At 39.8% G+C, this 22,609-nt stretch overlaps 2 protein-coding genes and 2 non-coding genes across 5 annotated transcripts; 1 reads left to right on the top strand and 3 right to left on the bottom strand.

Moving 5' to 3' along the window:
- Positions 1-1,107: 1,107 nt before the first annotated feature.
- trnai-aau lies at positions 1,108-1,181 on the bottom strand. The gene has a single exon. It is a non-coding gene; the product is annotated as a tRNA-Ile (tRNA).
- On the top strand, positions 1,114-6,647 carry LOC122969802. The gene is made up of 3 exons (XM_044335784.1): positions 1,114-1,283; positions 2,026-2,749; positions 5,936-6,647. The coding sequence occupies exons 2-3, from the start codon at positions 2,083-2,085 to the stop codon at positions 6,628-6,630; spliced, it is 1,362 nt and encodes a 453-aa protein (XP_044191719.1). The 5' UTR covers positions 1,114-1,283; positions 2,026-2,082; the 3' UTR covers positions 6,631-6,647.
- trnai-aau lies at positions 3,982-4,055 on the bottom strand. Its single transcript has one exon. It is a non-coding gene; the product is annotated as a tRNA-Ile (tRNA).
- Positions 6,648-6,665: 18 nt separating the features above from the next.
- Positions 6,666-22,601, bottom strand: ttc37 (tetratricopeptide repeat domain 37). Of its 2 annotated transcripts, XM_044369149.1 has the most exons (42): positions 22,515-22,601; positions 22,315-22,411; positions 21,781-21,881; positions 21,487-21,630; positions 21,212-21,303; positions 20,974-21,049; positions 20,741-20,887; positions 20,398-20,496; positions 20,164-20,272; positions 19,850-19,990; positions 19,592-19,690; positions 19,215-19,339; positions 18,869-18,955; positions 18,560-18,663; positions 18,309-18,435; positions 17,888-18,067; positions 17,584-17,708; positions 17,216-17,466; positions 16,990-17,092; positions 16,672-16,854; positions 16,278-16,425; positions 16,112-16,190; positions 15,335-15,396; positions 15,190-15,246; positions 15,030-15,098; positions 14,499-14,573; positions 14,105-14,246; positions 13,878-13,971; positions 13,632-13,709; positions 13,307-13,431; positions 13,094-13,217; positions 12,346-12,570; positions 12,034-12,106; positions 11,824-11,877; positions 11,558-11,669; positions 11,147-11,275; positions 10,935-11,059; positions 10,593-10,760; positions 9,294-9,446; positions 8,360-8,490; positions 7,462-7,591; positions 6,666-7,295 (listed from the first exon to the last, which is right to left on the bottom strand). In XM_044369149.1, exons 3-42 carry the CDS (start codon positions 21,868-21,870, stop codon positions 7,218-7,220), a joined length of 4,713 nt encoding a protein of 1,570 aa, XP_044225084.1. In that variant the 5' UTR covers positions 21,871-21,881; positions 22,315-22,411; positions 22,515-22,601; the 3' UTR covers positions 6,666-7,217. The 2 variants fall into 2 exon arrangements, with proteins under 2 accessions (XP_044225084.1, XP_044225092.1); XM_044369157.1 differs by lacking the exons at positions 22,315-22,411; positions 22,515-22,601 and adding an exon at positions 22,035-22,219.
- Between the last annotated feature and the right edge of the window lie 8 nt (positions 22,602-22,609).

Genomic DNA, 22,609 nt, shown 5'->3' with positions numbered 1-22,609 from the left:
AGTGTGTTAAACACAATGAATTCACTCCAGGTTGACTGTGGTTATCTGTTATTTTCTGTGATGTAAAATTTGAAACGTGATCTGATAATATTCTCACAATTTTGATTTACTGTAATGAAGGAAGAATTTAAATTTATTGAACACTAAATCATGTGACATGTCTAAAGCCAATAAACATCATTATTATGATATCAGACCCATAATGTCCAGTTTGATATGATTCCATATTTAGTGATGAAGCTCATTCAGTGGTGGTTTCAGTCTGAGTAAACTCACAGCTTCATGATTTCATACTGATGCAGTTACACATTTCAGTTGATGAAACACTAATTTTGCAGGTTACAAAAGCACCTGAAAAAAGGTTTGTCTACCATCAAAATTGTAGTGAAAACTAAACAGCAGGTGCAGACATATTTTGAGAACTAAAGTGTGGTTAGTTTCAATTTCCTATTCCTGCACTACCAGGGGACACACCTGCTGGTTGCAGTCTTAAATCAAAATAGAGATGTGAGGAACGGATGGATTATCAAATAATCTTTTTTAGGCCAAAAATAGACAGTTTCCCCAAGTTGATGTTTGATTTCTAAAAGTGTATCAATAGGAGTAAGAAAATATAACAGCCTTGTTATCTGAGACCTCTACTGCATACATCATAAAGCAGGAAAAAGGATTCAGCTTGCTGCTGCATACGCTAAGCAAAATCACATTCATGCGTATAAAGGCAAATAAGGTTTTTCACTTGGCCTTGCACACCACATCATAACCTAATTATCTCCTTCCTCTGCCTTTATGCATGGTGCACAGTATTCCTCTGCTGAAATACTACCTGGCCTCAAGTTTGCTGTGTGGTAACATGATAAAATAAAAACTAATTTAGGAATATGTCTTCTGAAATAATTCAAGGCTTAATGCTAGATTTTTACACAGGGTCCCTCCTCAAGACAGGGTTCCAGGCTGGTAATTAAGCAACCCACACTTGGGGCTGACCAGCTGGTAATCCAGCCTTCTTCTAATGTAATGTAATGTAATTTTTTATTAGCAAACAGTTGTTGACAGCGTCTGAGACATAAGGCGGTGTCTGACAGTGATCAACAGGAAAAGGTTTCATGGCCCGTACGGGGATCGAACCCGCGACCTTGGCGTTATTAGCACCACGCTCTAACCAACTGAGCTAACCGGCCATATTTATTAGAATTCGTGACGTAATCAAAACTCTTAAAGCAACGTACTGAATAGAAAGTGAAACTTTCTGAGAGCTGACAGAGAGAAGTCTTCACCTGACGGTAAGGTTTGTCCCTGAATATTAAACCTTAAACAGCACTAGAGTTGTAAGATTTACAGAAAAAGTTAACAAAAGAACAAACAGGAAGTAATAAAATAATATGATACTGCATTAGATTATGTTAGAAGTTATGAAGAAGGTCGTTTTACTCGCCTCATCAGACTGACACAGCATATAGCCTTCCTTTGTTCTAGTTTAGAAAGTTGGATTTCTTTTCTTGACTTATAGGCTACAGACTTATATATGTTGTCAGTTAGGACAGTGATTGTCAAACTGAGGGACATAAGGGGGGGAATGTGTATTGAGACAGCAAAACATAGACGGACATCTGACAAGGAAGCAAACAGATGATCCATCAAACATAAGACTCATATAAACACACATATAAATAGGATTTTCAGAGTGAAATAAAAAAGAAGTTAAAATTAAGTAAAACAGATTAAACACGAGAATGAAAATTACAGTGCAGTGCAAAATATGAATGAATAGTACAACATTTAATTTAATGGAAAGTAGTGGCAAGACACTCTGGAAAACTGGTAGTTTGAGTAAACTTTTAACACACATTTTCATTCACACAACATCACTTAATGTGTGGTTCATCCTGGCACTTTTGTTACTAGTTTCTCTAGTCAGGGAGCGGAGGATTAAAACTAATCTGTAATTTCTAAACTCTGCAAGTCTCACCCTGATTGCTCTTAAATCTGTTACATGATTCTAAATTTCTGTATTCATTTTCACAGAGCTGCTGGTCTTTGCGGAGCTTCATCATCTTTTATCAGTCACATCTCTAAAGCAGAATGTCAATACAGTTCTCTGGCTGGGAGGTGGTCGACGATGGTGCTTCTTTTCCTGGTGTGGAGCTGGTGGGGTCACAGAAACCACAAAACCGGGGTGTCTACACTATGTACCATGGGACCAGTGTTGCCAGTGCACGGCTCATCATCGCCAATGGTTTTAAGCAATCATCAGGTGGCATGCTGGGAAGGGGCGTGTATGTCAGTCGCGATAAGAAAAAGGCGGCACATTATCCATTAGGAAGTAGCCTTTCAGACCGTATGGTCTTTGAGGTACGAGTGCGCGTTGGCCGCGTTAAGCGGATCGACAAGGACAACCATCCCATGCAACTCACCTGGCATGCAGAGCGTTACGACACTGCCTGGGTGCCCCCCAATATTGGCCTAAGAGCTGTGCCCAGCGGCCTAGAGGAGGATTGTGTGTTTGACCCTAAAAGAGTGAAAGTCGTGGGCATTGCAAAGGCACCAAACCCCACCATCCTGGCAGAGCTTAAACAACTCATTGCAAAAAGATCCAAAGCATCCGGGAGAGGAGGCAGTGATGCTGCGGATGTGTGTTCACTGTGTAAAAGAAAGACCCAGCAGGGTTCCACACACATCAAGCAACAGTGCTGGAAGTGTGGGCAAAACATCTGCATCCTCATGTCCAAGCATTTCTGTCCAGACAAACCCTGACAGGGGGTGAGAAAAGAAGATGAAAAACAACAGAGGTGTTCAATATGGTCTTTGTATGAGCTGAATGCTGAGTGAGGGGGAAACTAAACCTGAAATCAATCAGACTTTGTAAACAGGACTCATAATCTTTCTTTTCCTTCCCTAAAGTGATAAGTGTAATAGGAACAACATGTTAAAATAGTTCCTGCTGAACATGTTATCTGTTATTTTCTGTGATGTAAAATTTGAAACATGATGTGATAATATTCTCACAATTTTGTGAAATTTATTGAACACTAAATTTATTGAACACTAAATCATGTAACATGTCCAAAGCCAATAAACATCATTATTATGATATCAGACCCATAATGTCCAGTTTTATATGATTCCATATTTAGTGATGAAGCTCATTCAGTGATGGTTTCAGTCTGTGGGTAAACTCACAGCTTCATGATTTCATACTGATGCAGTTACACATTTCAGTTGATGAAACACCAATTTTGCAGGTTACAAAAGCACCTGAAAAAAAGGGTTTGTCTACCATCAAAATTGTAGTGAAAACTAAACAGCAGGTACAGACATATTTTGAGAACTAAAGTGTGGTTAGTTTCAGTTTCCTATTCCTGCACTACCAGGGGACACACCTGCTGGTTGCAGTCTTAAATCGAAATGGAGATATGAGGAACGGTTGTATTATCAAATAATCTTTTTTAGGCCAAAAATAGACAGTTTCCTCCAAGTTGATGTTTGATTTCTAAAGCCGGATCAGTAGGAGTAAGAAAATATAACAGCCTTGTTATCTGAGACCCCTACTGCATACATCATAAAGCAGGAAAAAGGATTCAGCTCGCTGCTGCATACGCTAAGCAAAATCACATTAATGCGTATAGAGGCTAATTAACCACTTCCTCTGCCTTTGTGCATGGTGTACAGTATTCCTCTACTGAAATACTACCTGGCCCCAAGTTTGCTCTGTGGTAATATGATATACAATGGTATACAAACTAATTTAGGAATATGTCTTCTGCAATAATTCAAGGCTTAAGGCTGGATTTTGACACAAGGTCCCTCCTCAAAACAGGGCTTCAAGATTAGGTAATACAGCAGCCCACATTTGGGCCTGACCAGCTGGTAATCCAGCCTTCTTCTAATATAATATGACGGATTGTTAGCTAACTGTTTTTGACATTGTCTGGGAAATAAGGCAGTGTAAATGAAAGAGGATGACAAAGAAAAAAGATCTGATGGCCCGTACGGGGATCGAACCCGCGACCTTGGCGTTATTAGCACCACGCTCTAACCAACTGAGCTAACCGGCCCTGTTGTTCCACGCAATTATTATCCATATATATAAATGTACATATGTCCTCATAGGTCTTCCTGCATATTGTCATTTTGAGGTTGAAGTCGAAATCGAATCTTGTTAAAATCCACTGAACAGAAAGTGAAACTCATTGAGGTGAACGACTCCTCACTGACGGTAAGGTTCGTTAATTTTCTAACGTTAAACCAGAATATAAAGCTCGTTAGCTACGTTAATAGATAAGGTGTAACGACTCATGAATAGTTAAAAGGCTTTAGTTATGAGAGTTGAAGTCCGTCGTCTACTCACCTCTTTGACAAAATATGAAGCAACAACAACCCGAGCTGTGTGCTAACTAACGTTAGCTAAACGTTTCCTGCAAATAAAACTTATTTCACTTTGATGATTGTTTGTCTTGTGATATTAGCGAATAGCTGCTGAGCCTTGATATTTATTTAACCTAAAGGGTTGAGTAGTACGAACTAAATTAAATGTAATAAATATGGTTATTATCAGAGTCAGTTACACCAATTCTCTGAGACGTCGAGATTTTGGGACCCAATGAAAAATTTCAGTTTTCACAGCTACTGTCAAACCGTATTAAATACATCTAAGTTTGAAGTTGTTCTTTTTTTGTTATACTTCTTTCACCTCTGCTTAGTTGAACCAAAGCTTGATGGAAAACAAATAGTTGGCAGTAAGTTGGATAATGGGCATTTAAAAGGTCTTTGACTTGATTGTAGAAAACATTCTGTGGTAATGATAATTTTAAACATGTTTTTTTTTTTTTTTACCAGCAAACTTACTAAATAATATTAATCATTCATATATTTAAAGGCTGCTCCTTTAACTTCCTTGCCAGCACTGTTTATTACCTTCAGAGAACAAAGTTCTATTTCTTTCTTCCTAACTACAAATAAATTCAATCATCATTTCATTTAATCTTAACCTTATCTCTGTTTCCCTTCTTATATTGTAGCCTGCACAAGTTGGGTCATAACAATGTTGAAGTAGGCAAAATTTAACCAGATGATAAAATTTTAAAAAGACAGAATTCAGTCATAGTCTTCATTTTTCCACCGGTAACAATATTTTCTCATGTTTACTCAGTCACTTTGAATAGTTAGCTGTTTCCAACTCTCATTCGTGGATTTTCCATCATACAGGCCTAGTAATAATGGTAGTAGGTATCTGATATGATGCTCATTTTGGTTTGAGACATTGGAGTGGCTGTAATATTCATGTGCAGATTATATGGTAAATAAAGTCAAAACCCTTCCTTCCTTCTCCAATTTTCACATTATTTAAGCAATGTGTAGCCCTCAAATACAAGAAAAAAAACACATAGAAACAGTCTCTTTTAAAGAGAAGATTTAAAAAAAAAAAAAAAAATTGATGGGGAAAAATATGGGCTCAGCCCCTGATGGTTAACTGTCCAGCCAACGCCCCTGACGACACTAAGGGATCAACATGACATTACAGGCCAAAGGGATGACCAGATATTATAAAAAGCAGTTAGTGGCTGCTGTCACTCCTATCAAAATGTGTGACCTTATTTGTATAATTGGCGTTTTTTGTTTTTTTTTCTTTACAGCTGTCTAAATTTGTAATCCTTTATCTAAATATCTTGGTAACATAGTATCAAAGTATAGCATGTAATAACAGTGTTTACAATGGCAATATAGCTGAATTTCCTGACTGGAAAACAGAATCTGATTGGTCACAGAATTTGATGCAACACAATCTTATGTGACACCATGTCAGCTGAAGGATTAAAGCTACATCCAATTAAACACAAATACTGCTCACAAAAACCTGTTATAACATGACGCCATTTTTGTATCCATTTCTCACAGAGCTGCTGGTCTTCGCTGGGCTTGAACAACATCCTTCATTAAACCAGGATGTCAGTGCAGTTCTTTGGCTGGGACGTGACCTACGATGATGACTCTCCTCATGTAGAGTTGAGGGCCTCTCAGGAGCCCAAAGACCGGGGTGTCTACACTATGTACCATGGCACCAGCATAGCCAACGCACGGCTCATCATTGCCAATGGCTTTCAGCAGTCATCAGGTGGCATGCTGGGAAAGGGCGTGTATGTCAGTCGCGATAAGAAAAAGGCAGAACGTTATCCTTTAAAGAATAGCGTTTCAGACCGTGTGGCCCTTGAGCTGCGTGTGCGTGTTGGCCGTGTCAAGCGTATTGACACGGACAACCATCCTATGCAATACACCTGGAGCACGCAGGGCTATGACACCGCTTGGGTTCCCCCCAATTGTGGCATGAAAGCTGTGCCCAGCGGGCTACAGGAGGATTGTGTGTTTGACCCTAACAGAGTGAAGGTCGTAGGGATTGCAAAGGCACCAGACAGCGTACTGAAAGAGCTTCAACAGCTTGTAGCTAATAGTCTCAAAAATCCCACTGGAGGAGATGGGGGAGCAGCATCGCATCATGGCGGAGCTGTGGATGTGTGCTCACTGTGCAACAGAAAGACCCAGCAGGGTTCTCCACACATCAAGCAATCGTGCTGGGGCTGTGGGCAAAACATCTGCACTCTCATGACCAAGCATGTCTGTCCAGTTAGCTTCTGAGATGGGGTAAGGACTTTGAAAAAAATGGGAGTTTTTATGCACAGATGGAACCAGGATCCATGTGGACGAGGGAAAAAAACTCAGGGTGAAATCAATCTTTGGAAAAGGGACTCAGTTTCAATCTTTGGTGCAACATGTGACATATTACTGCTGAACATGCCTTAAGTATCTGTGTTGTTTGTATGAATTGAAGTACTGTAGATACGGCATTTACGTTTCTGCTGTATTAGCTTTATATTCTCTGATCAGTATGTTATTAGGATTATGTGCAATCAAGATGAGACAATCTTTATGTATTGAGCAAAATGACTTTATTCCAGCCTGAATTATTTTATACGATTTACATTTTGAAATATTACACTCATGATTGTGATTTACTGAATTGATTAGATTTCCTTACAGCTGAATCATTTAATGCCAAAGAATCATGTAAAGCCAATAAAGTTCATATATATTATATAATAATGTCCAGTTTGCTATGATTCCATATTAATGAAGAGATGAAGCTAAATTAGAGGTGGGTTGAGCTGCTGGATACACCCATAGCTACATGATTTTAGAAAGATTTCATTTTAGACTTGCAACATTCAGGATGAAGAGACAAGCAGTGAATTAAACTCCAGCAATCTTTGATCTCCACGCTTTTTGGCATGCTCCAAAAGGACCTGCAAAACAGAGGAGAGAATAAATGTATGTTCAAGTTTCGATCAAATTAAACAAACAGTACAGAAATAACAACTTAAGAGTGACTAGTTGCAATTTCTGTATTCATGTGCTTCAAGTCATGGTTGGAAACAGTGTAGGTACAGTATGAGACAGCTGTGTGCTCACATTTATCAGCTCGTCATCATTTTTGGCGTGCAGGTGTCTGAGAAGGTACCAGCTGGCCACCTGCACCACAGTCACTGGGAAGTCTCGAGAGGGGACATATACCACCTTCTCCAACAATCGCCTGGTGTCCCTGCAGAGGACATGCACAGAAATGGGAAAAAGGTATAAAATGAGACCTGTTTTTTGATAATAAAAAACATTGTCTACATTTATGAGTAGAAACTGTATGAGATGAGAGGACATGATCAAGTGACAAGTCATGTTTATTCCTTTTTGTGCTGCCTGTGTTGATGTCAATGACAGCTATACTTATTTGCTCTTGAAAATGTACAGAATTCGAAGGCTGCAGATCTGGTTTGTTGTTTAGATGAAGTTAGCTGTGCATGAATGTGCCATGTGGGATTGTATAGTACACTTGTTGGTCTGGGTTGAAACCCTTTCTGTAACTATTCTTTCTGTTTTCCTATATATAAAGAAAACCGTGTCTAACATGACATGGCCTCTTGATACTGCAATTATGCTTGGCGCAGGGGACTTCCCGCAGCATCTCTCAAGGAATTTAGCCAGTTCATGATTGGCATATTTGTTCTCATCAGCTCTCAAGTGAATGCTGCACTCTAATTAAGCCTCCTGGCAGGCCTGTTAGGTAGTGACAGAAGGCTATTATGTCAGGACAAGGAAACTTTGCTTTGTAAATTGCTCAGTAGTTCCAAAAGTACGAACATCTTGAAAAGACAGATGGATGCATAAATCTGAAGTTACAAGAACCTCGTGATTTATTTGATCATATTAGATGCTTAACTGCACGTAGCCAATGGGATAAAATCATTTTCATATTTATGCAAAGCAACACGCACACCTGCAGCAGTGGAAACAGAGTACAGTGAGAAGCACCTACCTCGCGGTCATCTTGACAACATACTGGAGCAGTGCCTGGAAGAGGAGGGCCATGGGGGATGAGCCCAGCTTCAAGACCTCTGTAGTGGCTTCTAGTACTAGGTCCTTCCAGTCATTTCCTGGGACACCCGCCTGACAGGTCAGAAGCACACTGGGTTAAGGATAAAACTAGCTGGGAGAACCTTACACCAAACATTTATTCATCTCCTAAACTTGCAATGACAAAGAGATGGTGCAGGTATTTAAAAAAAAACATCTACTTTCATGTTTTGACAGTACATTGCAGTTTTCTAAAAAGGTAAATAAACACCTGACTAGTCTGTGCTAACTGTTTAACTGATTACAGTGAGAGCAGTAGCTCCAAACCAGGTGTGTTACTATTGGATTTTCTGTTCTTTGAGCAGTGGAACTAAAGCACATCTGCTTGAATCAGCTGAATTACAAAAGCAGTTTCTTGTCTTGTTTGTATTTCCACTTGGCCTTGACTGCTGATCCTACAATTCTCAGCGAGAAGCGATAGTCACCCATCTCTCATCTCTTCTACCGTGTTTCTGTGAAGGTGATGTAGAGAGAGGCTGCCTTAGGCTGCTATGCAGTTTGAAATCATCACATTGCTGTAGTGAGTGTGTGTCTCTACTAATATGTAAATGTACCCCGCGTGTTCCTATAGAGAGCCTGTCATCAGTTTAGACAGCTAATAATCATCATTACTTGTAGGACAAAAGAAAAGCTGCGTTCTCAGCCTTACACAGTGCTAATTTTAATCTCTATCCAGCAATAACATTACATTTGTAATGTCTAAAATATGCATATTTGTGGCCACAGTATTGTAGCATAAAGATCTGTGATCATTGTGCTGTAAATGCTGTACTAAATTAACCTAATCATGAATATTTTGGGTGTGGATGCATGTTACATCCTATATAAAAACTCACCATACAGGGTCCTAGGGCTAGTAGAGCTAGTCGAAGCAGGCTCGCTACTTGGCTGCTGTGCAGGCCAAGCTGTGAGGCAATTTGCAGACTCCGTCTATAAGCCATGACCGCCTGAACAAGCAGGCCCTGGCTACGATACACATCTGCCAGCCACTGAGAGAAGGAGAGTAAGAGAGCAATAGGACAAGCAAGGATGAGAGAATTACAGGGGGATGGGAGGGAGAGGAAATAAGAGAAGTGAAACAAGACGAGCATAGAGGAGATTGTTAAAGCCAATGTGAGATAAGGAAAGGTTAGGAGATGTGAAGAATACAAGAACACATTAAATCATTCATGAGCTTTGATCTGATAATCACTGGAAAATAATCCACGGCCTATATATTAAATTGAAGCAAATATAAAGCTATTGGTACAAAAATACAAGACTGAATATATAATACAATGACTTCTCAATACAATATTCTTATAATAACAAAAACAAACCCAAATTTCGACTTTATTTTTGGCAGCAACAAAAAATTCTAAATTTTGTCCATTATATAAGGACCTATAAAGATGGAATGGATAATGATTTTCTGTCATTACATGAAATTGTTGACTGTATGATAATTCAGGAATAATGTAATCTGTGTTGATACAGAACTGACTATGACATTGTGATATTAATACACGTTTCTATCTCCACAATTAATATTGTAACATTTGTTGCCATTAACCAAGTTAAGCTACAGTCTGCCAAAATGTTCAAGGCTTAAAAGAGATAACATGGCTTCTCTGCTGCTTCACCCCTGCTGCTTGCAGCTATCTGATGTTAAGTGCAGTTATCGGAGGTCTCAAGCAGGGCACAGAAATGCTCTTCATTACGTTAATGTCTCAGTGGAAGGAAGAAGACGTGTCTGTTTGTGGTTAGGAAAAGAAAACCACTTTATCTATACAACATGATCTCAGCATTTAAATGAGTGATCACTCAAGAACGAGACCATCAAGATCTAAGATTAACTTTACTGTCATCCAGAATATACACAGGACAACTGCACAGCAGAACAAAATTAAGTTGCATCCGGCTCACGAATATAATAAAAAATGCTAAAAACTAATAGTAAAAAATAATAAGTTAATTATAATATACATTCATTATAATATATTACAATATTTTCAAGCCCCACAATGTAGCAGAGTTTGTTTTTGTTGGTTGTTTTTGCTACATATTTACATTTAAAATTTTGAACCATTAAACAACTGGAGCTTGAAATTAAAGCGCTACTGTCCAGTATTTCTTATGATGGAGTATCCACTTACATGCCATGCCCCAAGGTTGGTGGGGTTCATCATCACAGTGTTGCTGAGCTGCTCCAGCACAGAGTCTGGAAGGACAGTACCACCATCATTTGCCACAAGCAGGCGCTGACACTGCACTTGTCTCAGCAACAGCATCACTGCTGGGTGCTCTGGAGAAACATTCAGCACCTGGGGCAAAGCAGGCAGACCATAAGAAACACAACGTTGAAAGGGAGGGATGACTTATATTCTTTCACTTTATTACTTAGTATAGATTATTCTGCATCATTCATGTTAATATCTCTCTAGAATAAGTCATTCCTCCAATAAAGTACATGAAGTGTGTGTGTGATCATATCCCACCTGTGAGCAAAGAGCTTCTGCCTGCTCTAACTGTCCCCCAAACATGAGACCAGCCACTGCCTGTTGTAGTACCCAGCCCTCCAGAGACTGGGCTAGAGGGCGCTCTATCTCCTCCACAGTACGTACTGGGATACAGAGGCATGTCAGTTGTATACTCAAACACAAAATAGTGAACCTAGTAAAAACCACCACAGAACCAAGTGCACACACACCTTTCTCAGAAACAACTGACATTAGGGTTTGTTCCAGTCCTTGTCTGCAAGGAGCAGAGCCAGAGAGATAACAGGAAGTGTTTTCTGTGTGACAGGCAGCCATTAATCCTGCCCATGTTGCTGGATCATCTGAAAGTAAAGGAGAGGTGAGACTCAGACCAGACCGACTAGCTTTATGCTCATCTGACAAAGCTGTAAAAATTCATTTTACTGTATTTATGAGGGACACCGTTATCTGGAAGAAAGGTTCTCACAGAGGAATCCCATAAACATTATTTTACTTCACACTATTTCACCTAAATTAGATAATTACATAAGTGAAATTGCCCAATCCTGTCTGCAGTCTTCAAGATTGCATTGTAAAAAATAAGTTTGTATGTGAGGTAGTTCAGTGTGTTTGTGTATATCTACCAGGACAGAGCAGCACAGCTCTCTGCATAGTCTTAAGTGCATTCCTGTGCTTGTCTTCTCCAGAGTGCCTCCCACTAGCCAGCTGGTTCACTCCACTGTACAACAACGCCCTCTGCAGGCACACAAGTCAGATCAGCTCAGTTTATTTTACAAACACTAAGAATTGTAATGACTTTTTTAGCTGTTGACATTTAATTATTAATAATAACAACAGATGACACACTAAGCCATTTCAACATATTGTAAATATACAGCCACTATTTTACCTTTCCTTGGGTCATACTGGAGAGACAGGCAACATGGCCAGCCATCGCTCCACCCTGAAATAAACAGCAGACAAAACCATGAGCACTTCCACTGGAACTGTCCAGCAGCACTACAGCACGACTAGGTGAGGTTGTTCAGTTAAATGTGTGTGTCAGTATAATACATTTTCTGGGGTGTGTGTGCATATATATATATATATACAGACTAACATTTGCCTTCCTGGGGTAGTACTGAGGTACCACTCTGGACAGCAGAGCCCACAAAGATGAGTTACCCGGATTGCTGTAAATAAGACATCCAGCATTTATTAGACCAATGTGTGAACAAAACAGCATAAAGTGTAACCTTGCAGATACTTGTGTGGTTATTTGTCAGCTGTCATTAGATTTTCATTGAATACTGCAGATCAATAATGTTCCCTGCCAAACCACAGACTTTGTTTTTAAAATTGATCACAAGACAATGTATGCATAGAAAATAAATTATTTTGTGTCAGTTAAGTACTGATTTTGACAGCTTACCTGTGTACCGCTCTGGAAGCCTCTCTTTGCACCGCACTGTAGTTGCCCTGCAGGGCCAGTAAGGTGCAGGTGAGTAGACATCGCTGCTCTATAACACTGCCAGAGGCTGAGCCTTGCTTTAGCAGCTCAGTCAGGGCAGCAGTGGCTAGCGTAGTATCACTGTGGACCAATCCAAGGGCACATAAACACAGCAGAGACTCCGAGATTGGCTCCTTTAACATTGAGCTGTGGCGACAGAAGGCAAACAGACAAATACATTTAGCTGTCAAGCAAGAACAATAGAAGCATCATCACCACATTATCATTATGCTGTAATGATTTTGGGAAGCTCCAACTTCTAAGACATGACATTTTGGTGTCAAACAGCATAAGCGACCTCAATCTTTTTGATGCAATAATAAACTACCATTGGTTTAAGGAAGTCTTTCTCTTTTTCTAATTGCTTGTCTTGCAGGTTTGATATTCTGGCATGACTGCTTGTGAACAAAATTTCACAATTTTCAAAACAGTCCCTAACTGCAACAATAACAACTTTAACAAATAAATGAAATAATTAAATAAATGTGGTTTATCTATCTCTAGTAAGCGTCAGGTCTTTGCAAGTTGAGACAGGACTGGTCAGGAAAAGACACTAATCGGTCTTTACTTGATTTCTAAGTTCAATCTAAAATCGTACAACATGCTTTGAACACAGGTTAGCGTTAATGTAAAGTATATGTAATTTTTTGTCATGGGCATTAGAACTCACCACTTAAACAGCAGAGTCTTGGCTGAGTCTAGGTTACCCTGCCTGTGCTGGAGCAAGGCCAGAGCTGTTAAGATATAAGCCTTCTCCTTTTCACTGGCAGCCACAGCCAGGGCACGCTCGTAGGCTAAAGGACACATACAAAACAGTTTATTCGCAGCCACTCGGGCATGTGCATGCATATACTATCTCTGATTTGAGTGTGGCTCTGCTCACCATTGATGCTCTCTGGGATGAGTCCTGCCCTGCAGTAAGCCAGAGCCAGCCCAGCCAGATCACTGAGCTCCTGCAGCGGTGTGGAATTATAAACTTGCACCGCTTCCTCCCACTGGCAAGAGGTGCTGTGAGGAATATAACATGACATACAACAGAAGGAAGTCTGACATTTGGGGGTTTTGAGGCATGCTAATTATGTGTTCATTACTGGAATGTGTTCATTACTGGAATAATCTGTTCATTACTGGATTAATCAGTATCGGTGGATTTCTTAGTTTTGCCAAAACTGTTTAAGGAAAATGATAATGAGACAGCTGTTTGTTACCACAAAGCACGGCCATAGCTGCCAAGAGCAAAAGCCAGTTCTTCTGTGGAGGACATCGACTGAAGCAATACAACAGCTCTGAGGAAAAAAGAGTTCAGATTAAATACATACAAGGCTGAATAGTAAACAAACATTAGGTAACTTATTGGGTTTCTTATAGATGAAACAGCAGTACATCTTTCATGTATTTTTAGTAAAATGCCTCTTTCTGTGAGTCTACAGAGTCAATGAGTATAATTCAGACACCTTTGGTAAGCCTGTAAGGCCTGTCTCTTCAGCTGCAGATGCTCATTCAGGTAACCCAGCATAATGAAGGCATCCGGATCAGACTGGATCCTCTCTGAGAAAGATGCAAAAAAAAAAAAAAAAAAACTACATGTCACACAAGATCTGTCCCTAACACATGATCCAAATACCATCAAGGATGTGTGGACTGCTATGCATGTACATAAACATACGCATAGATTCTGTACCTGTGTACTTGCTGAGTGCCACCTGAGCAGCAGAGATGGCATTCATCTGGACTATGTTGTAGCGGTACAGTTCAGAGTCTCTGTTGCTCTTATCCAGCAGGGTGGAACACACCCAGTAGGCATAACCTTTCACTCCCTCCATCTGCCAGGGGGAGGTGAGTGATAGAGAGATGTAGATGAAGAGGGAGAGAAAGGCAAAGAATGAGTCTGACAAGGCAGGGGAAAAAAGCCATTTTTTTCATAGAGGTATCATGTCTAATTCCTTACTAGTAGTAGCAAAAGGCTTAGAACTGAAAATTCAACAGAGTAAGAAAGGTGATGCAGAGATTAAACTGTAATTAGCCGGCTAATGAGTGGGTATTACAAAGGAAAGTGCATTTGGGAGGTCACGCACATGTGTGTTGAGTTCAGTGGTGTGCCTGAAAAGATCCATGGTGTCATAGCTTCCCACTCTCTCTGCTATCAGCGCCTGGTGAGAAGACAAAGATATAAAACCATTACTTAGACAGACAAAGATGAAGAGGTCTAACAAACCTTGTGCTCTATAATTATATACATACTAATCAACTGTAATAAATCAAATTCTGGCCTAGAACGTAGTATTTCTTAACTTTAAATCCTTGTATTACCAGATCTCTCTCAAATTCCTTACCATAGTGGAACACTTGTATTGTGCCAAGTCAATCAAACTATCTTGGTTATCTTACCAAATTATTTTCCTTGTTGGTCAGATTTGAACATAAGTTGTGTCATATGTATATGCATATATGGGACAAAAATGTGTTTGTTATAAAGACGCCTTAACCCCTGAACACTGAATTATTGCAGTGTCCATTACCTTGACAATATGGCATCAAAGTGACCTTATAACATTGTTTTATGATGTCTTTGTTAAATAAAGTTCTGTGAAAGGTGGGTTGAGTACCTGTCCGATCCAGCAGTTGACATACAGCGGTTCCAAGGACTGGGCAATCTTAAAGGCCTCATGTGCAAGCTAAGAAAATAAAACCAGACTTTAACAAAGAAAGTATCCGCCAACTATGATAGAAACAAGAATAATATATATAAAAACTGATCACACACACCTCTATATTGTCCTTCTTCAAATACAGGGTACCAAGGTTGGTCCAGGCAACAACATTCTATAATGAAATATGAAAAAGTCTATAAAAACATCAGCATATTTTCTGGGAACCCCATTCATCACCTGAAAAAATGTGCAGTACATACACTTGGTTCAACTTGTATGGACTTGATGAAGCAATGTTGAGCCAGGGCAAAGTTTTTAAGACCTGATGTGACAGAAAGAAAATGACAAGACAAAATGGCATTAATTCCTCTGACACTGACACAAAATACTTAACTACAATTATTAACAGTGATAACTTGATAAAGAAGATGTCAGTTAAATGAATGTTAACTATATCTCCAACCAATCTGACAAAAAAGTCACATCTGCGTACATAATTAGGATATGCATTTTCTGTCTGTCTAATAAATGAATGTGTATTTCACCAAGAGTAATAACTTGAGTATTTCTTGCAGCAAGATGAAAGTAATTTATGGTTGAGAGGCCATCATTCTCATTGAGCAGTATGATGCGTATTGCAGCACTCTGACTAGTGAGCTATTGCTACAATGGATGGCCCTTTTCAATCTAACTGAAGATATAAAAAAGAGGGAATGTAAAATAACTGAAATCTTCTTTAAGCTGATAAAATATTACAACTTTCTATTAATTGCTGACTTTATTTATTCATATCATTACAGTGGGCTGGCATAAGAAATGTGAGTAAAATACAGTTCAAGCTTTTGCTCTAAAAATATATGTGGAACATTTTCATTTCACAATAATATGCTTAAATATACACAGAATAAATTAATTCAGTTAGACAACAATCATGTGGGTTTTATTTTTACCAATTACATATTGGTGGGAGATGTGCAATCTGTCCACCAGGTGGGGTAATCCCCCATTATTTACTGTTTAAAAGCGAGGTAGCATACCTTTGCTCATGGAAATGACTCCCAGGGAATTCCAGTAGGTATGATTCCCACTGTCCATCATGATTGCCTTTTTCAAACACTGAAAAGCGGAGAAAAATCTCTTAAAAGAACACTTCTGGGAACAAACCATGCCAAAGCTGTTGTTGTGCAGGATTCTGTGAGTTACCTGCTGGGCTTTCTCTAGGAGCAGAGATGGGGAGTTCTGATCTCCCTCTGTAGGGCAGAATAGGCTAGCCTGGTGGTAATAGTTGAGTCCAAGGTCATACCAAAGACTGGGGACCTCAGGCATTAGCTTCAAAGCACGAGCGTAGCACCTGTAGACAAAAACATGCACTTAATGTTCAGTATTTGGATTATAATGAAAGACAGTAAAGGCAGGCTTTGCACCCAAGAGCAACAATCAGACAATTATGCCAATTCAACCATTTAGTGTAAACTTCTTAACAGCAGTGTCAAGTCAAAAAATGTTCTCTCACCGATGTTAAAGATTGAGGATTTAACCGAGTAGCGATATATATATAGACAGCTCTGAAAATATCCATGCCTGTTTGTGCTCATACCTCTCACCAACTTTGAGTGTCTGGGTCTGATTCAGCATGTTGTTCTGGGTGTGGGGGTCTATACCAGCCAGTGGGGCTGGCACTTGAACCTGGACTCTGTTTGGAGACACTGTGCTGACTGCAGTGCAGGCATCTCCCAGCAGCTTCCACAAACAGGAGAGGTCCGGACGCAGCTCTACAGCTCTGAAGAGCACAGAAATATGAAAAGATAGGTGGATGAAATGGGAGAAACCATCTATCTGATTGTGTAGTTTAATAAATTCAAACAAAGCATTAATATTTCCACATTTGCATGTTAAACAAACTTCTACTCATTACTTGAAGAGGTTCTGTATGGCTTGCTGAATGAGGTCAATGGCTCCCCCATCTCTGCAGTCCTCCATTAAACTTTTTGCCAGAGAGAGCTGGCACTCCCCAAGACCTGAACAGATCATACAAATTTAATTGAATGTCGAGGTTCAGAGAAAAGACAGATACACAGTAAAAGGTATAACATTATACCACGTGACAAGCAAGCGTCAGATGTAATGACACAAACACGTACCTTTAAGAGCAGGAACATAGTCCTGCTGTGCTGTGATCTGCAAGTACTCTGCAACCGCCTCTTTGAACTTGCCCAGGGTCTGTTTGATTGCAGCAGCCTGATAGACACTATAGATGGAGGAGGGCTGAAGCTGATGGGCCTTACCAAAGGCCTTCAGAGCTGCTGTGAAACTCCGGCGGTTTAGGTAGGCCTCACCTAAACACTCCCAACACACCCAGTCCTCAGGGTCTGCTCTCAGGGCTGCCTGCAGACTATCAATATAAAATACATGATCAGAAATGCTTATATAAGTAAAAGACCTATGATGATGTTAAAAATGACAAAGACTAAGGTAATACATTTTACTGTCTCAGATTTGAAAATCTTACTCAGCGATAGCCTGTTGATGCTGCCCAACCTTCAGGTAGTAAAGCCCTCGTCTCATCCAGGCCCATTTAGCAGAGCCGGGAGTGGCCTTCTCTATCACAGACTGAAGTATTGCTAAGGCAGTGTCCTGTAGCATTTAGAGGAGAAGAAGAGGAGGATAAAAAGAGAGGACAAGGAGGGGAAGAGCATGGGAAGGTTACAGACAAAAGAGAGACATCTGTAAGAAAACACTTTACCATAAAGTGTCAACATCACACTTGACAGCTATGTACATTATGGCTTTTTTTTGCCACTGAACCTACTTACCATATCGTCATGAGCCATGCTGAGATCCACTGAGGCAGCTCCAGACTCAGCATCATCATTGTCCAAGTCGAAGGCTTTCTTATAACAGCCTCGTGCCCGGCCATGGTCATTTCCCACCTCCCGATAATAATGTCCAAGGTAGCGGAATACACAACCAAGGTGTGGGTCTAACTTTGCAGCCTGAAATGGACAAATGAAGCTTTGACCCTAAGATGCCTTTTAACATTACACTTGACAACTGGCGATAAGTTACATACTGTGACATTCTGAAAGTTAAGTCCTTCAACACTTATCTGTCATAGAGCAGACCATCAATATTTCGGAGAATAAATGAGTTTTTATAATGGATATATAGTGTTGTGAAACACAGTTTACCTTCCTTATCTAATGAAAAAAATAAAATCAATATATTTGTGCTAACCTTGAGCAAGTGTGTATGGGCTTTGCCACGGTCTTTACGAGTTTCTTCTCCCATGTCCCAGTAGAGTCGTCCCAGCAAGAAATAATACTCTCCACAGTCTGAACTTTGGCCTGCTGCCTTTAGGAAACTAGACCACAAAAGAGCAAGAAGGAAAAGTTCAATGTAGAACCCAAACCGTGGACTGTTTTACCTAGATTTAATGTGGATGGATGGAAAAAAAAACATGCAAAAAGAGACACACAGTTTGTTACCTCTGTTCTGCCTGCTGCTGCTGGCCTTCAGCTAAGTGTGTCAGTCCTCTCAGGGCCAACCCCTGGGCCAGGTTTGGATTAGAGGCCAACAGCTCTGATGACACCTATGGAAGATGTAGTAGTTTCGTTTGCACCAATCTATCTTTGATCTAATACAAGACAGATATTCATCTCACCCTGGAATCATATCAGACGTCGCATATGTTCTTAATTATTTATTTGCTACAATACTGTTTCTTATGGTATCATATCATAAATGTGACATTTTTACAGACTTTCACAGAATTCAATAGGTGAAAAGCACGTTACCTTAAGTGCTTGATCGACCTGTCCTTTGTTAAGGTATGCACGTCCTTTAAGGGCAACTAGGACTGGGTCTTTGTCAGCATTGGGGATCTATAAAAAAAAAACAAAAAAAACCAAACAAAGATAGACATGACATTTCCTTTGACATTCTGTAGCACTACAAATGTATGTCCATCATTACAACTACATCTCCATACTAAAGAATTAGAAAAAAAAAAACAAATCACTTTCAACTGCTGAATTTCGCAGAACATTTAAATATAAAGTACATACAACATGCTGGATAAACAGATAAAAGTATCAGTAAATGTGTCTGTTTGGATCTGTGAGCAGACATATCACTGATTACCTGTGTAAATGTCTCCAAAGCCTGATCTGCAGCCTTCTCCCCTCCACTCCTGACTAAAGCCTCTAGCCTCAGCTTTAGCATTCTGACCCTCAGCTCCGTGTCTCCAGACACACACGCTGTCAAACCTAATCGAACACAAGCAGACACACACTGAAGTTCAGTATCTGCTTCAGGGAAAAAAAACCCAGCTGCCCTTTAAAGATGGTGGTTAACATCATTGTTTCAATCACAAATCCCTTTGTTGTTTTTTTAATGAATTCTTGATGTAGTGTGATTTGTCATATTCTTTGGATTAGCTGATTCTGGATCAGTAATTAAAATGCTGGTGTGAGATCATCTGGATGACTACAGTGATATACAGAAGACAAAAAAAATACCTTGGGAGCATGATATAGCACTGTCTGAGTATCTGTGCAGTTTGAACTGAGCCTGAGCCAAGTTGTACCATCCTGTACTGGAGCTCATTTTCTTCAACCCTAATAGATTAAAAAAGACAGATCAACAGCTGTTAGTATAAATCCCAACTTCCAAACCATATTACAGTGATTGTCATGAATTGTATGCCTCAGTATAAAGTCTTATGGCACCTTTTACACTAAGAGCAGAATGCATTAATTGTTCATGTGCAAACTAACCTTGTGCAAGGTCCTTAATTGCATCTTTATATCTGCCCTCTTGGAGTGCTTTGGTGCCCAGACCCAAGTGACCTAACCCACTGTTAGGGGCCAGGTCAAGGAGCCGGGAAAAACAGCTGACTGTGTCCTCATTCTGGAGACCTTCAAATGAAAACATAGCATGTACTAAGATTGCATCTGCCATTTTCTGACACACATTCTGCAAAGGCAAAATATTTCCCTCAATGTCTGAGAGTGGCACTTCATAAAAACTGTAAATCAATATCTGTGTACTTAAATTGTAAACTTAATGAGCAAGACAACTCAACTCTTACCTGTTTTGAGGTAGTGAGAACAAAGGATTTCCAGAGGATAACTTTGGTTGGGGTAGAGGGACAGCATGGACTCACATGCCTCTTTCATTTTTGCTTCTTCGTGTGGAAGCTACAACAAAAGCAGAATCATAATAATCAGTCTATTTAGGGGAAAAAAAACGCCTATTTTTAATACTGTATGAGCATTGTATCTACGGTGAGAGGGGATACAAACATCAGAGAAGATGAACTTACTTTAGAAAGACATTTGACATAGTCAGCTGAGGCCTTCCTGTGTTCTTCTCCTGGTACAGGATCCATGAGAACCATGGCCTTCTCAAATGCTGTGATTAACTGATAAACAGAAATACAAAAAGAGACCAACAGTCAGGCAGCATAAAGAAAGACTATTATTACATTCTTCAGTCATGTGGGAAAAACTGAATTTTATGACCACCACAATGTAAGGCAAACCTACTGTAGGCTTTTTGAGCTAGGAGATTATTAGTGATGGACTCTTAGGTTTCACAGAGTGTCTAAGCATGAAAGGAAACCCTGTATATTACTCAGTACACATAGATACTGGGTGAAGACTTACATGGTTTTGAGTTTCATTGTCTTGCTCCTCCTCATTAAGGCAGTCTGACAGGAGATGGGTCATCTGTTGCCATAGCTGCAATAACTCTTTCTTGTCCACAGCCTCTTCCTCCTTCAGTTGAATGAGCTGCTGCCAAACTTGCGCCAACTAGGTGCACATATACAAATGCTTTAAAATGTGTGAAAAAAGTACACTGAACTCATGCACTTTTACACATGTTAAAAATGACATACCTTTGAATACTCTTTGTCAGACTGGTAGATTTCTGACAGCTTTTTGATCACCTCATAACATTTGTTTTTATCAGAGCTGTGAATGGAGAATATAATGAGAATCAATAACATCACAAAACTAGCCAAAACTACAACAGTTCGTTAAAAATGGTAGGGGGTGGGCAAAAGCAAATACTACAAAAATCATCATAACTTAATTTTAAGAGACATGTTCTAAGGAAGTCTCTCTGTATCTTACCTTGCATACAGCTCAACAAGCTTCTGATAGATGTTAGGTAGCTCAACTTTGAAATCCCACTGATCAGTCTTCTCATAAAGATTTGCCAAGCCCTAAAACACCAATGCATTACTGATTTGTTACATAATTACTGGACCTGGGGAGAAATTTAGTATAACATGCAACATCCTCAGTAAAGATGGACACATTTTTTAAGTATTGAGCGCCACTCTGCAGTGGCACCCATTTATAATTTAAGTACCAGCAAGCACTGACCACTACATTTCCCATATTACCTGCCATGCCAGTAGCTGCTCAGGCTCCAGCTCCACTGCCTTCTTGTAGGCTGTCTGTGACTGTTCTGGTTGCTCAAGTTCACTGGCTGCCAAGCCAATAAACACCCATGCATTATAATTGTTCTTCTCAATTTTCAAAACAGCCTGAAAAACACATTGAAGAGAGCAAAGTCAGCTGTGCAACATCTCTGTGGTTGTAGTATCCTGATTTGTTTTGTTAAACAGATGCATATCAACATACTGTAGAACAGAAATACCTCACTTTCATCAGCATCTGAAAATGAGATACCTTACCTTGCAGTGTTTCAAAGCCTCTTTGAATTCTTTGTTTTTTATGGCCTCTCTGGCACTTTTCAGAGCGGCTTTCACTTCTTTATTAGACATCCTGAGATGATCTGAGTGATAAGAAGAAAAAGAGATATTGACACATCATAACTGCCCATATTGCTAAACCAGTTTACAAGCTACCAAGCATTTGAATGACGTATGAGCTTACTAATGCTAGCTTGTATGCTTGACTTAAGTTGCAAAGGTTTTGCTAGTCTTACTGAGAAGCGACGATGATGATGACAGGAAACTTAGGTAGAAAGAGTACAACCTTACGCTAAATTAATTGTTAGAGGTGTTGACTAACTAACTGACTAACATATTTAGCATTAGCTAACTGTTAGCTTGTTGGAGCCTCTAAACCAGGTCAGTTTTCTATGACAATTCGTTTCAAACCTTTAGAAATAGAATAGAAACTTTTTTTAAAGGTAGCTGAGTACGTTTGTCTTGCAGTTAACACAGTAGGCTCTGGACATATGTACAAAAGTTGGAGCCACCCACTGTTTACGTTGACAACTTGCTCTGCTGCTGCTGCTTCTTCTTCCTTGTGTTTAATGGCGGTTTGCAAACCAGCTTATAGGCGCATTACCGCCACCTACTGGAGTGGAGTGGGGGATAGTAGATTGGCAGAAAAAAACAACTAAATTTTCTCTATTATTCCTGTTACTCTTAAGTAATTAATTAATTAGAAGACTGCATACTTTCCACGATGTCTTTCCTAACAGAGTCCCCGATGTAATATTGTGTTTTCCTCTGTTGCTGTTGTCGATGACCCGGAAATGCTCGAGAAGCAGCC

This window comes from Thunnus albacares, chromosome 2 (genome assembly GCF_914725855.1).
Source record: "Thunnus albacares chromosome 2, fThuAlb1.1, whole genome shotgun sequence".
Classification (NCBI taxonomy): Eukaryota; Metazoa; Chordata; class Actinopteri; order Scombriformes; family Scombridae; genus Thunnus; species Thunnus albacares.
This window is presented reverse-complemented; position numbering and strand designations above follow the sequence as displayed.

Bases quoted from the DNA above. Each gene is read 5' to 3' on its own strand.
- ttc37 (XM_044369149.1), bottom strand. From the start codon at position 21,870: ATGTCTAATAAAGAAGTGAAAGCCGCTCTGAAAAGTGCCAGAGAGGCC. The intron at 19,340-19,591 runs GTATTTTTTTTG...GTGTTCGATTAG, and splicing joins TGCTATATCATGCTCCCAAG to GTTTGACAGCGTGTGTGTCT. The intron at 17,467-17,583 runs GTAAGATTTTCA...TTATATTGATAG, and splicing joins CATCAACAGGCTATCGCTGA to TCTGCAGGCAGCCCTGAGAG.
- LOC122969802 (XM_044335784.1), top strand. From the start codon at position 2,083: ATGTCAATACAGTTCTCTGGCTGGGAGGTGGTCGACGATGGTGCTTCT. The intron at 2,750-5,935 runs CCTGACAGGGGG...ACATCCTTCATT, and splicing joins GCATTTCTGTCCAGACAAAC to AAACCAGGATGTCAGTGCAG.